The sequence below is a fragment of the Pan paniscus genome, chromosome 16 (genome assembly GCF_029289425.2).
Source record: "Pan paniscus chromosome 16, NHGRI_mPanPan1-v2.0_pri, whole genome shotgun sequence".
NCBI classification, from domain to species: Eukaryota; Metazoa; Chordata; class Mammalia; order Primates; family Hominidae; genus Pan; species Pan paniscus.
The window spans coordinates 55,370,781-55,384,690 of record NC_073265.2 but is presented as its reverse complement, the minus strand read 5'-3'; the positions used below and the strand labels follow the sequence as shown (position 1 = coordinate 55,384,690).

The 13,910-nt window shown below is 48.8% G+C and overlaps 1 protein-coding gene across 32 annotated transcripts in view; it reads left to right on the top strand.

Moving 5' to 3' along the window:
• Positions 1-13,910, top strand: part of MEGF11 (multiple EGF like domains 11) — a 375,762-nt gene that overhangs the window by 135,106 nt on the left and 226,746 nt on the right. For 31 of the 32 annotated variants that reach the window (XR_004666566.3, XR_004666558.3, XR_004666559.3 and 28 more), the window contains one exon: positions 4,684-4,784. The exons of the other annotated variant lie outside the window; for it this stretch is intronic. Coding sequence is in view for 22 of the 31 variants with exons in the window: in XM_034938970.3 (XP_034794861.2) it covers positions 4,684-4,784 (101 nt within the window). In the remaining 9 variants the exon portion in view is untranslated. The remainder of the gene's footprint in view (positions 1-4,683; positions 4,785-13,910) is intronic. 32 annotated transcript variants of the gene reach the window in all.

Sequence of the window (13,910 nt, the reverse complement as noted above, 5' to 3'; positions counted from 1 at the left end):
GGGCTCTCAGGGCTTGCCTCTGTGCAAGTTAGAAAAAGGCCGCTGGAGCAGACGTTGTCACGCTCCTCCACTCTGAACACCCAAGATGCTCTGCTGATGGCTTCTTTCTGGCCAAAAGAGCTTGCGGGTAGGACAGGCCAGCAGTGCTGGAGAGTTAATGCTCTTGAGGGCATCCCTCAACCAGGGATGGGGAGATGGTGGATAACTACCCCAACTTCCTCACACTTGGGATGGCAGGAACATCTCTTAGCCATGTTCTACATGTATCCTAGAAGTCTCCAGTGATGGAATCCCAGTTGCCCGTAGAAGTAACCTGCTCAATAATATACCATAGATTGGCTGCCTTTACTTCCCTGTCTCACTTTTCCATCCTCCTACCGGTACTTCCTAGGATTGCCTCCAAAATAAACTACTTGTTCTTGAATCCTTTTCTTAGGGTCTGCCTTTGGGGGAAAACCCAACCTAAGACAGCCCCCTGCCCTGAGCAGATGTAGCCCCATATCAGGGCATCTGGCTTGAAGAACAGAGTGCAGGCTAGAATTCAGCAACCTCTCGGCACCTTGGCCAGGCTTTCCTTAGCAGTGCTCAACATGAACAACTGCACATGGCAGTCTTGTACCCTTGTCTGCAGCCCTCCTGCAGGTTATATGTTATCATGTCACTCAGGGAAAGGCAAGAGGAAGGAAGAAACAACATGCTTTAAGGGATGACCCTGGGAAAGACACTTTATTTTGGGATTCCCAGTGTACTCATCAAACTTAATAATCTGGCCAGGTGCGGTGGCTCACGCCGGTAATCCCAGCACTTTGGGAGGCCGAGGTGGGCGTATCACAAGGTCAGGAGAATGAGATCATCCTGGCTAACACGGTGAAACCCCGTCTCTACTAAAAATACAAAAAATTAGCCGGGCGTGGTGGCGGGCGCCTGTAGTCCCAGCTACTAGGGAGGCTGAGGCAAGAGAATGGCATGAACTCCGCCATTCAGGTGGAGCTTGCAGTGAGCCGAGATCATGCCACTGCACTCCAGCCTGGGCGACAGAGCAAGACTCTCTCTCAAAAAAACAAAACAAAACAAAACAAAACAAAAAAACCTTAATAATCCTTGTTCCACCTACCCTGCAGTGTCCACGGAGGTCAGGAATGTGAAAATTACTTTGAAAAATACAGGGGAAAATGGAGGAAAGTGTGAGATATTAGCCACATGTGAAGCGACACTATTTGAAGGGTGAGAGACTAGCTGTTGAAGGGTAAATAAGGTAGTAAGGGAGAGACCCCAGGGTGGGCCCTTTTCCTAGTTGCTGAATATCTGTTGATTCCAGATTTCTCCTTTGCTTTCTCCTATGAGCCCAGTTCCTCTTTGAGGATAATTCAGGAATCATGCTGGGCGGCAACGTAGATGAGAAAACTCATTCTGTGCTGAGAAGCGGAAGTCCTGGTTTTCTTTGAGGTTTTGCTACTAACTGGCTGTGAGACATTGAGCAGAGCTATGCTTGCTGCTTTAAAATCCTTGCCTGCTAATTCCAACATCTGGGTCATCTCAGGGTTGGTCTTCACTGATTGGTTTTTTTTTCTGCATGGGTAGTTTTTTTTTGACAGAATCCCACTCTGTTGCCGAGGCTGGAGTGCAGTGGCACGATCTCAGTTCACTGCAATCTCTGCCTTCCTGGTTCAAGCAATTCTCCTGCCTCAGCCTCCTGAGTAGCTGGGATTACAGGCACCCGCCACCACACCCTTCTAATTTTTGTATTTTTAGTAGAGATGGGGTTTCGCCATATTGGCCAGGCTGGTCTCGAACTCCTGACCTGGTGATCTGTTCGCCTCAGCTTCCCAAAGTGCTGGGATTACAGGCGTGAGCCACCATGCCTGGCCAGTGTGTTTCTTTATATGCCTAGTAATCTTGGATTATATTGTAAGCATTATGAATGACATGGGGAGACCAGATTCTGTTATGTTCCTCCAGAGAATATTAATTTGTTGTTGTTTGTTTATTTCTTTAGCGGCCTGGTTACTTGGCTAAACACAAATTCCAAACTCTGAAAGTTTAATATTTTTAGCATTAGCTAGGCTGCTTGGAATATGTCCTCCGTAAGGATAAATCGGTGGCCAGACACTTGGGCAGGGATTTTACAAAAATGTTGGGGCTCCCTTTTTGTGACTCTCACCTTTTAAGGTTTCCCCTTTCACCTGCTACCTGCTGGGTCCACCCTGGACTTGTCCTGTGGTTCTTCAAACGAGCAAGGTTGTGTGTTTTCTATCTGAATTTTAGTTGCCCGGAGTATTGTTGTGCTAACTTGCCCAGCACCATTCCCTTCTCTCAAATGTCCACTTGCCTCCAGTATCGGCCTGCTTTTGTCCTCCCTCAAGTGCCTTCAGGTAGTTGTTTTGTATATTTCCCCCTAGATTTTATAGTTGCTATTTGCAGAAAGGTGGTCCAATAGGAGCAACTCAGCTATTACTGCATCCCCTTCCTCTAGCATTTGACTGTGGAATGAGGAGGTGGGACTAAATGCTCTCTTTCACCCCACCAATTTTGCCAGAGTTGGCTGCTTGCGGCCCTGGTCAAAGACAGAGGCAGAAATAGTAGTGCTGCTCCTCCCAAAGCCCTGGCAGGCCCAGTGTGAGAGCCAAGTTTGCTCAGGGGTGTGGCCCTTTTGGGTACTTGGAGGCTAGGGCTGCCATCCATCACCACTGAGGTGGTGGCTGCTTATTAAAATAGGCTGTATTCCTAGAACATGAATTATTTTGCTAAATTATTAAGTTGCCTTGCAGCTTTCCTGATGACCTGGAGTGTGCATGCTAACAGCTTGCACCCTCCATCAGCTTTGGTGTGGAATGGCATGTTTTAACCCAGCATCCTTCCCCTGAGAGCAGCCTGGCACCTGGCCTTGCTTCCCTCTCTTGCTTTCCAACCTGCACAGGGACAAACAAAGATGGGTGAGCTAGAAACAATGGGTGGCAACTCTCTCCTGAGGGGCGTTAATGATGCCCAGACCACCCCCCATTGCGGGGCTTGGGGATAATCCTGTTTGCTGGGGAGAACAGGCTGGATGACCTCTGAGTCGATTCTGAGTCATTCTTTACCTGAGAGGCTTATACAACCCCTGAAACTGCCGGGAGCTGTCTTCTGTGCTGGGGAAGTAGCTTTACTTTGAGGCCAGCTTTCCTTCCATTATGGGTTTTTGACAAAGTTGAATGACCTTAGCTTACGACATTCCCAAATATCACAGATTTCCCCAGAGTTCTGCACTGTCATTTGTTATGAAGTGAGGGCTTTAAGGTGTGGGAGGGTTGTCCCAGCCTGTATTACAGGACTCTCTTCCCAAGCTGGCCTGGCCCTCCATGGAACGCAGCCTATAGGCGTCTCTGATGACCAGACCCTGCTGCTGTGCTGCTGAGGAAGAGTCCACAGGGCAAGCTCCCCTTGGGTGCTGATGGAAAAGTGGAAAGAGGTCTGGCTTCAAGGCCCAAGGACTTGGGGTTGGGCCCAAGGACTTGGGGTTGAGTCCAAGTTCTACTCCATGACCTTGGGCAGGTCACTTCCTCTCTCTAGTCTCTAGTGGCCACTTCAAATCTCTTCCACTTTGACTCTCCATGTGAAGAAGGGGCTTTGCCTATGAATACCCCATTTTGATTTCCTTCTAAGGACTCAGTATTTCTTTTTACTTACTCCTTCACTGTGGCCATCTGTAAGGCCAGAATCTACCCTGTGAAACCTGGTAGAGGGCAGTAGGTTAAGCCTAGCAGCTTTGAAATTGGAGTGAGCTAGGTTTGAATCCTGGCTCTGACCCTGATTAGCTGTGCTGGTCACTAACTTCACTAATTTTAGTTTTCTTATTCATAAAACAAAGGGTGGGGAGTTGAGGGGAACATAAAAAAATAGAATAAAAGCTCTAAAAGAGAAAGAAATAAAATAAAGGGGGATAGTAATGGTGCCTGCCCCAGGGAATGGAATGAGATGTTGATCATAGTCCCTCTGGCATAGGGCTAAGCCTTAACACTTGTGTCAGCATAAGGTCTGGAACTCACGTGTCTGACTCCCAGTGCTGCAGCTCCATGGGCCTCAGCTTCTTCCTTTGCAGGGTGAAGGGTCAGTTCAGGGCCTTCCCAGGGATGGCATGCGAGGCTCCTCTCCCGGAGGTGTTATTTTTGGTGTGGGGGAGATTAATCTACTCTCCGGGACTGAGTTGGACTCAAAGCGTCCTTTTGCTGACTCTGCCTCAGTTCTTCAAGTGGGGGGACCAATACTCAGGGGGCTGTGAGCAGTCTGGCTTGTTAGAGGGGTGGGACGGGGCAGGCACAGAAACCCTCAGGGCCTGACTCCTATCCAGGTCACCCCGTGGGCTCTTCAAGCCCAGAATCTGGGTGTTTTAAGGAACTAAGGAGAAGTTCATGGTTGCCCTCCACAATGTCACTCCAGAAAGTATCTTCTGCAGCCCTTCTATTTAGAAGTGACTGGGGAAAAGTCAGCAGGTTTAGTAAGTGCCATGTTAGTAATACATTCTGCATCACAACAGCCCAAATCCCACTATTGATTTTTTTATTGTGTTCCTTCATATTTGAAGTCGCCATGCATTTTAAAGTAATTATTGAATGGCATCCTCAATATAGCTTAACACAAATATCATTCTAAATGGGAGTGATTGATTTTCAATACTTTCAAGTGGCTTTCTCCCTTGTGCCTTAGGATCAGTTATAAGACGGCGTATCGGAGAGGCCTCCGGACCATGTACCGGCGGAGGTCCCAGTGCTGCCCTGGCTACTATGAGAACGGAGACTTCTGCATACGTATGTAGGGGCTGCTGCTGTTCTGCCCTCAGTGGGGAAGGGAGGAGAGGCAAAAGGAGGGGAGGGGAGGTGGGGCTGATATCCACGGCCCCTAGGCAGCAGTCCTCAGCCAGATGGCTCCAGAAGTCCCTGCCTGCTGCCAGTGCTCAGAAGGAATAATGAGTTTGGTGCAAATACAGTAGCAAGGGTTGGGCTATCAGATCAACCTCCTTACAGGGTGGATGGAAGTGCGTGAGTTCAAGGCCTTGATGGGGGATAGGGGAGAAGTGGCTCCTTCTTGAGTGGGCACTCTGAGAAGCAAGGGAGAAGAAGTGCTGGGTGCCTGGCACAGGGTTAAGATGTGCAGGTGCTCAAGACAGCTTTGCTGGATGGAAGGAGAGATGGATGGGTATGTAGATGGACAGTTGGATGGGTGGAAATGGGAAAGGGAGGAAGGGAGGCTGAGTTGTTGGATGTCAAAACCACAGTAAGAAAAGGATGGGGGCAAAGATGAGATGGACCATGAGGAAGTGGTTCCGGGAGCTGGGAGGATTTCCAAAAAGGATTTGGGGGACATTGGAGAAGAGGTGGGTGCATGAAAGACAAACATTGACTCTTTTCCTATTTGCTTAGAGCAGCTCAGAAAATGCAGGCCTTAGTGTCCCCTAAGAAAGACAAGAGCTGAGTTGCCGGCAGCTGCAGGCCCTCTGGGAGAAGAGCAGTGTGGTGCAGTGGAGGCACCCCGGAGCAGGAGCCTGTAGATATGGGCTTCCTAGCTATGGGGCTTTGGGCAAGTCACTTAATCTCTCTGGGAGGATGATCGTAGGGTCCCTGTTGGGTTCTAAGGGACTCTTTCCCCACTCACCTCCGACCCAGTGACATGGGGCCAGTGGACTTTCCAGCGGGCCTTAGAAGGTTCCCTCTACTGTAGGAGAGTGTCAGAGGAGCTGGGAGGCCCTCGTTTAATGACTGAGAAGAGATTCCACCCCCAAAGCTTCTGCCTCTTCATTTGGAGAGCAATTTTCCTTGTTAGTATTCTCTTTGCCATTCGAGTGGGTAGAGAGAGTTCGCACCAGAGGGAAAATTTGGGCAGAGTGGGTGTGTTGATGTTGGGAATAAAATGACAATTTTCTCCTACTGTTGTTACATCTCCCCCAATGCTGGAGAAACTCAATTCTAATTGCATTACAAGAATGAATGAAAAATGTACCCTCCAATGGGTTCGGTAGTGATGGTTTTGTAGGAAAGATACAAAGCAGTTCACCTAAAAGGCCGTTCCTCAGGGGCAGGGCAGAGGACTGAGCTAGGATGAGGCCTTGGTCAGTACCTCACCTGGGATGGGGTAACCGAGACCCAGGTGTAGATGTGAGATCAGTACTAAGGCTTTCCTGCTGCTGCTCTGTCTGTATGGAGTAGTGCGAAATCAGACCAGGGGCAGGACACGGGACTCACAAAGCCTCAGAGACAGATGTAAGCGGCCCGCCCAAGCTCAGGGCCCAGTGATGGACTCAGGGAAATTATGAAGGGAGTTTGGACGTCAGCGCAGAGATCCAGGAATGGACGAGCACATTTCCTTTCTAATTTCCATTAGTGAACGGTGGCAAAGCTCTTGGAAAATGAAGAGCAGGGCAGAAGTGCTAAGCGTCCTGATTGCACAGGAGGCCCAGTCTTGCTGACTGGCAAGGGCAGTTTATACCTTCCGACTTACTCCTTATGTAACCACTGGGTACTACCTTCTGGCCAGGTGACCCTAGGACGGTCCACCAGGAAATCAAGCTCAAAAAGCCACTTTCAGGATGAAAGACTTCTAGGAGGGGACAGGAGAGTTCTGGCAGGGAGATGGGATGTGTGGCACCCTAGGTGCTGGTAGTAATGACACAGAATCACAGGGGTCTGGGTTTGATCCTTGCTCTGCCACTGCCAGCTTCTTCCTCTTTATCTTCATCATCTTCCCAGCACCTGCCACATGCCAGGCACCATTCTGATCACTTTACATACGCTGATCCATCTACTGCTCCCAACAGCCCTATGAGGAAGGTATCCTTATTTCTCTCATTTGACAGATGGGGAAACTGAGTCATAGAGCTTCTGTAATTTGCCCAAGATCACACATCTGGAAAGTGGCAGAACTTGGATTTGAATCCAGGCTCTCTGGCTCCAGAGTCTCTGCACTTGGATGGCTTGGGCAGGCTGCTTGTCTCTTCACGAACCTAGGCAAGGCTTTACCTCTCTGAACCTCAGTTTTCATTCATGTAAAATGGCAGCAGTAACACCTGCACTCACCAGGCACAGAGTGGGGGTTGAGTAAATGTCAGTTCCCTCCTCCATGGCATTGGTGCTCCATATTGTTTGAGTCCTGGCTTTTAGTTGCTCAAAGAGGCCCATGGACACTGTCCCTGGGAAAACGCATAGTACCTATATAAACATACCAACACACAAAGTCCTTTGCATTGAGTTCATGGGTTCATTGGGTTCATGGATCCCCTGAAACCCTTACAGGGTCCTTGTTGCATGGTAACGTTACCACATGTTCATGTTACCCATGCAGCATGTATTTGTTACTTCTTGCTACGCAAGATGCAGGGGCATAGATACAGATGATGGATAGTTGCTGCCTTCAAGGAGTTTCCAGCCTAGTCAAAGGAGGGGACTTAGAGTATGCTACAGGGTGTACTAGAAAGGTGTTTCAAGCCAGTATTTATTAAGCACCTACTATAGCCCACCCACAGTGCTGTGCTACGAGATAGAAGAGAAGAGTTAGAAATACAAATAGCCCCTGCCCTTGTGGAATCTACTTTCATGATGGGAAGGCGGGACTAACACTCAGTAAAATCATTCCATAACAGCCCAGAGACTGGATGTGAAAAAGGCTAGACAGAGACAGTCAAGCGCGGCAGGAGAGAATGCTGCCACCTGCTTCACGGGGCCTTGATCTCCATCTTGAGGGTTGCAATGACGCCGTCAGGGGTGGGTGGGAGAGGGAACCCCATCAGCAAAGGCATGGAGGTGGGCGGTGAGGAGGCTGGCCAGACCCCAGAGGGCAGACCTGGGCTGCAGCGGGAGGTGCAGGTGGCTGGGTTGGGTGTGTCAATTGTCTAGGGTGGCTATTACAAAGTACCACAGGCTGGGCGGCTTCACCGGCAGCGGTTTATCGTCTCACAGTTCTGGGGCTCAGAAGTCTGAGATCCAGGTGTTGGCAGGGCTGCTTCCTCCCGGGGCTGGGCGAAGGGTCTGTTCCAGCCTCTCTCCTTGCTTCTGGTAGTTTCCTGGCTGCAACAGCAGGACTCTGATCGTCACATGGTGTTCTTCCCGTGGCTTCACATTTCCTTGTTATGAGCACAGACGTCATGGTGGATTAGAGCTCACTCTAATGACCTCATTTTTAACTTGATTACCTTTTAAGACCCTATCTCCAAATAAGGGCGTGTCTCAGGTGCTGCGGCTTGAGACTTTAACATAGGAAATCTGAAGAGGCTGGTGTCAGCTGTTTAAGACCCTTGATTGCCTTTTAAGACCCTATCTCCAAATAAGGGCGTGTCTCAGGTGCTGCGGCTTGAGACTTTAACATAGGAAATCTGAAGAGGCTGGTGTCAGCTGTTTAAGACCCTTGATTGCCTTTTAAGACCCTATCTCCAAATAAGGGCATGTCTCAGGTGCTGCAGCTTGAGACTTTAACATAGGAAATCTGAAGAGGCTGGTGTCAGCTGTTACCAGCATCCTCCTGTTCTTGTTTATTGTGATGGGAGGAAAGGGACGGGGCACCAACTGGCCCCACATGGGCTTTGGCACTTGCCCATGAGAGAATGGAGACCCCAGGGTGAGGGAGCTTGTGAGAGGGAGAAATGGTAGTGAGAGGGTGAAGAATGACGCCAGGGCACTGGGGGACAGATGGGAGGCTTGTGAGCCTGGGAGCATTCAGGGGCTGGTGCCTGCAGCCCCGCCCCGCGACTTGTCTCTCCCGATCGCTCAGAGGCCAGAGAACCTCCAACTTCACCAGAACCTGGTGAGAACCCATCGGATGCCAAGAGTTCTCTGGATCCTGCACAAGAACATCACCTGTGCCCTGAGCAGGGCGGGAGGATGTCATCTTCCCTTCAGAGTCACCTTCTGGGAGCCTTGTTTCTTGCAGGCTGACAAGGAGCAGGCCCGGGCGTGAAAGCCTTGGCTGACTCAGCCACCAACTTGCTCTGCAATCTTGGGCCAGTCCTTTGCCTCTGTGGAGCAGCGGTGACATAGGACGAACCATCCCTGTGTGTGGAAGGAGGAAGAGATGGAACAGGGACCCAGAGTGTCCTGGAAAACACAGAGCTCAATACAGATGCAGGGGGGCACTGTTTTTCTCCTCTCTGTACAATTTCGTCTGCCTTTGAACTGCCATTCTCATCTGGGAGCCCTCCTGAAACCATCCGTACCAGAGCTTCCCACCCACCCCTGCCCAACTCATACCTCTTTCCGCTTCCATTATCTACAGCTACAGCGGAGTCCTGGCCCACTTTGGTCACCAGGTATGAAATATTTCCTAGAGATCACTAGGCAGAAGTGCCTGCCTGCCTTCCTCCCTCCCTCCAAGCTTCCCTTTCTTCCTTCTTTCAGGACAGAGGCATTTTTGCCTCTGCAGATGGAGCTAGTTTTATGTCTTGCAGAAGCAGACTTTCACATATGTAGTAGAGTTTGAGGCACTTTGGGAAGCTCTGTTCTTTGAAAATATTAGTCTTGTATCAAACCAGATGATACAGGACTGAGTTATGAGCATACTGAGTTTTGCTGCGGTAACAGACAACGTCCAAATCCCAGTGGCTTGTAACAGTGAAGTTTAATTTCTTCTTCATATTAGGTGTCCGCCGTGGGCTAGCTAAGGCCTGCTCCTTGTCAGCCTCACCCCAGGTCCTAGGCTGATGGAGCAGCAACTCTCTGGAATGTTGCTAGTTGCTGTGGCAGAGAGAAGAGGGCTCTAGTTAGTCTTGAAGGCAGAGAGGGTCAGAAACATTTAGTGAGCAGTATTAGTTGCTATCACAAGTCCCACACAGATGGCCATGTTGCTCACAAACCACAACTCATTCAAATGTATCTTTGGTAAGCACTTAATAACAATGTGAGACAGGTTCTGTGTGCTTGACTCCAGCGGTTCTCAAACGTGAGCTGCCAAACCAGAATCACCTGGGGGACTTTGTTATACCACAGACTGCTGGGCCCCAGTCCCAGAGTCTCTGATTCAGAAGATTTGAGGTGGGGCCCAAGAATTTGCATTTCTAACAAGTTCCCAGGTGATCCTGATGGATGGGAACTACACTTGAGAACCACTAGGCAACGGTTTCTTTTTCTTTCTTTCTTTTTTTTTTTTTTTTGAGAAGGAGTTTCGCTCTGTCGCCCAGGCTGGAGTGCAGTGGTGCAATCTCGGCTCACTGCAAGCTCCGCCTCCCAGGTTCACACCATTCTCCTGCCTCAGCCTCCAGAGTAGCTGGGACTACAGGCGCCCGACACCGCACCTGGCTAATTTTTTGTATTTTTAGAGAGACGGGGTTTCACTGTGGTCTCGATCTCCTGACCTCGTGATCCACCCGCCTCGGCCTCCCGAAGTGCTGGGATTACAGGTGTGAGCCAAGGGTTTCTTTACTGACTCAGTTTGCGAATCTGTTACTAAGAGGCCCAGCAGGTGCATCCCCTAAGTACTCAGGGCTTCTGCTGCGGGCGGCAGCAGGGAGAAAGCATGCCTCACTGCAGCGGGCAAGGAGGGGGAGTCTAACTGCCCAATTCCCCGTCTCCTGTTTCCTTTTGGTCGACATAGTTTCCCCCCGGCAAATGAACTCCCTCAAGCTTCCAGGTGAAATCTTCTGGCCCTTTCAGTGGTGGCTTGGAATGCCAGAGGCCACCCTCTGCAGTATGGTTTTCAGGAAATCCAGAAGTGGAGGGATCCACGAGAAACTCCAGGCACGTATGCAGCTGATGGGCCCAGCTGGCTTGGGGAGCATAGGTTGTCCCCAGGGAAAGGGACTGTGCCAACCCTAGGAGGTGGTCTACACACGGTGTCCGAGGGAGCCAGCAGCTGAGGGTCTGGGAGACTGGCCTCATGGGTGGACTCTGGTTGAGGGGAGAGGATTCTGGTCAGGGGTTGGGCAGAGGGTCAGGCAGTGTAAGATTTAATTCAGTAAATTCGACACATGAACTCTGCCAAATTAGGTACTCCTGTTTCATTATTGCTGTTGCTTTGCACAATTATTGTTTAAATTTAAATTGAATTCCTATGTTTCATAATTCCTTTGCTCATCATCTCTTGCATCACTCTCCTAGGTTCAGCCTCATTCTTCTTGAAAGTTCTTTAGTTCTTTCAGGGAAGGTCTATGAGTTACCAATCCTCCTATGCTTTATTTGTCTTATGCTTTGATTTTGCCTTTGCTCTTGAATGATAGTTAAGCTGCCTGTGACATTCTAGGCTTTCAGTCATTTTCTTCCAACAGTTTGGGAAGTGGTGTTCCATTGTGTTCTGGACTTTGTCTTGCACTGCCCTGCAGTTTCCCTAGGATGTGTCTGGGTGTGGAGTTTTTGGGGGTTTTTATTTGTTTGTTTTATACTGTTTGCTTCTCAGAGGTATATGTCATCTTTGAGCTAAGGATTCATGTCCTTCATCGATTCTGGAAAATTGCCAGCCACACCTCTTCAAAAATCTCCTTTCTTCCATTCTCTTAATTTCTCCTGTTGGAGCTCCAATATGTTGGATCCTCGTATTCCATCTTCTGTCTCTCCTAAGTTCTCATTTTCAGTCTCTTTATCTCTCCATGCTGCACCTTGGACATTTTCCTTAGATCCATTTATTAGATGCTGTGGTTCTGCTAATGAACCTGTCTGGTGTGGTCTTAATTTCAGTTTCGGTTTCATTTCTAGGAGTGCCATTGGTTCTTTTTCGGATATGCTGTGCTTTTTCTGTCGTGTCCTATTCTTTCATTATGAATTCCATTCCTTCTTTTATTGCTTTAATTATTTTAAACATATTTCTTTTATAGTCTCTTTCAGATAGTTTTATCTCGAGCGATTAGTTCTATTAGCTCAAGTTCCTAGAGTATCAATTCTCCTGTTCATGGAGCCTGCTGATTCTCCATTATGGCAGATTGTTTCCTTGTACAGGTTGTACTTTTTTTTTTTTTTTTTTTTACTATTAATTTAGCCCTTTCTTCCCTCCCTTATGCCCCAAATTGTTCAGGGGCCCTACACATGAGTTTTACATTTTCTTGTTGGGCACTCTAATGGTTTCCTCCGGTTCAAGATCACCCTTTACTTTGGTAGCCTGATTTGGGATTTTATGCTGTGTTTGGTAAAGGCTTGGGGTGTTTTTTCTCTTAATTGATGTGAATTTTACATACCATAAAATCATTTTAAAGTGTGCAATTCAGTGGCATTTAGTATATTCACGATGTGCAAATATCACCTCTATCTAATCACCCCTAAAGGAGACCCCATACCCATTCAGCAGTCACTGCCTGTTCCCCTATCCTGGCTTTTTGTTTCTTGTGGGAGACTCTTTTTCTCCATCCAGAATACCTTGTTTATCTCTAGGTTGGTGGGTAGCATGTTCAAATCCCCCCTACATGGAGCTGGCGACTTCCAAGGCCAAGTCTGCCCTTGAGTGGGTGTGAAGTCCCTGGCTCCCAGCCTGCGCTGGGGGTGGGGGGTGGGGGGTGGTGGGTGGTGGCTGTAGCCAAGTCTAATGTTCCCTGAGCTACCTTGGCTTCAGCATCTCACATTCTGCTCTCCTATAAACTCCCCCTTTCCCCAACACTTAGAAATTTACTGTGCTCTCCTTAGAGCTCAGCTATGCATTTAAACATATTTTAACTGTATTTTGGGAGCACTTTTGTAGCATGAGGAGCTGCATTAGCACTTTCTCCATATCACTGGAACTGACTCTGTTTTACAGAGAGAAGTGGAATGGGGGCTTTATAACCAACCCCTGTGACATTTAATTCAGTGCCTTCTTGGAGTGATTGCTAACTTTCAACCATAATAATGACAATTGTGTAATGTCTGGTGGTTTAGCCGGCGCTTTCACCTGCAGTATATCATCTGCTCAGTAGACTGGAGAAGTGAGCATTATTGTTACTGCCCTTTTACAGGACAGAAAACTGAAGCTCAGAGAGGCTAAGTGACTTGTCCACATGGATAAGTGGCAGGCCCAGATTTCAGATGGGTGCAACTTCAAATCCTGTACTTTCCCCTCCTGTAGTGGGTTTTCTCTGAGTAGGAGAAAGCTGTGGCCAGAAGAGAGAAGTGGGGTCAGTCAAGAGGGCAGGGGAGGAGGTTTGGAGGGGGAGGAGGGGACTGAAGCTATACTGGTTTGAGCTCAAATTTTTGCTAAGGTGGGTCCTAACAGGCGCCAGGATCAAGGTGCCAAGAGGGCATGGGGGGTGGAGGAAAGGGCATATGTGTAAGCAGCATGGTGGGGCCTGTCTGAAACTCAGCCTCTCCCTAGCTGCTAGGTAAAAACTCCCTGCTAAACCTCTAAGAGGCTCCCCAAGGAGTCTTGCCTGCTGCCATCACCAGAAACAGTGTTGACACCACTCTCTTGGGTCACCAACACCTGGTGCTGAGCTTTGCTGCCTAGAAGAACAACATCCATCCATCACCATTTATTATTATTAGATATCTATGCCTTGCAGGTACTACTAGGTCCTGGGGATGCAGAGATGAATAAGAAGCACATGGTCTAGCGGGAGAGATGCCATCACAGAAGGATAAGCACAGTTTAAATAGGGAGGCAAGGAAGGCATGGCTGCCCGTCCACCCCCGACAGAGCCCCACTGAGAGGTCAAAGTTAATGCAGCCACCGTGGTCTGGTCCCCAGTCTGTGGGCTTAGAACATTGATTTAGAATGTTCAGAGTAGCTGAGACCCAGGTGATGATTCACACTGACCAAACTCATAAATACGGATGCTTAACCCTGATACCAATTAATTCATTTGCAATGAGAAACGTAACTACCAAAGATTTGTCCTTGTCCACTTGTTAGTGCTTGTCAGGCCCTCAATAAATAATTGTTGAAAGAGAGAATTCATGGTCTGGGCACCCACAATGCCTGGTGGTCTGTCTGGATTCCCCCTTCTGTTAATGCCTATTTTGGATTCCTCCTGTTCCACCCTGGAACTCTGCCTGTTTGGG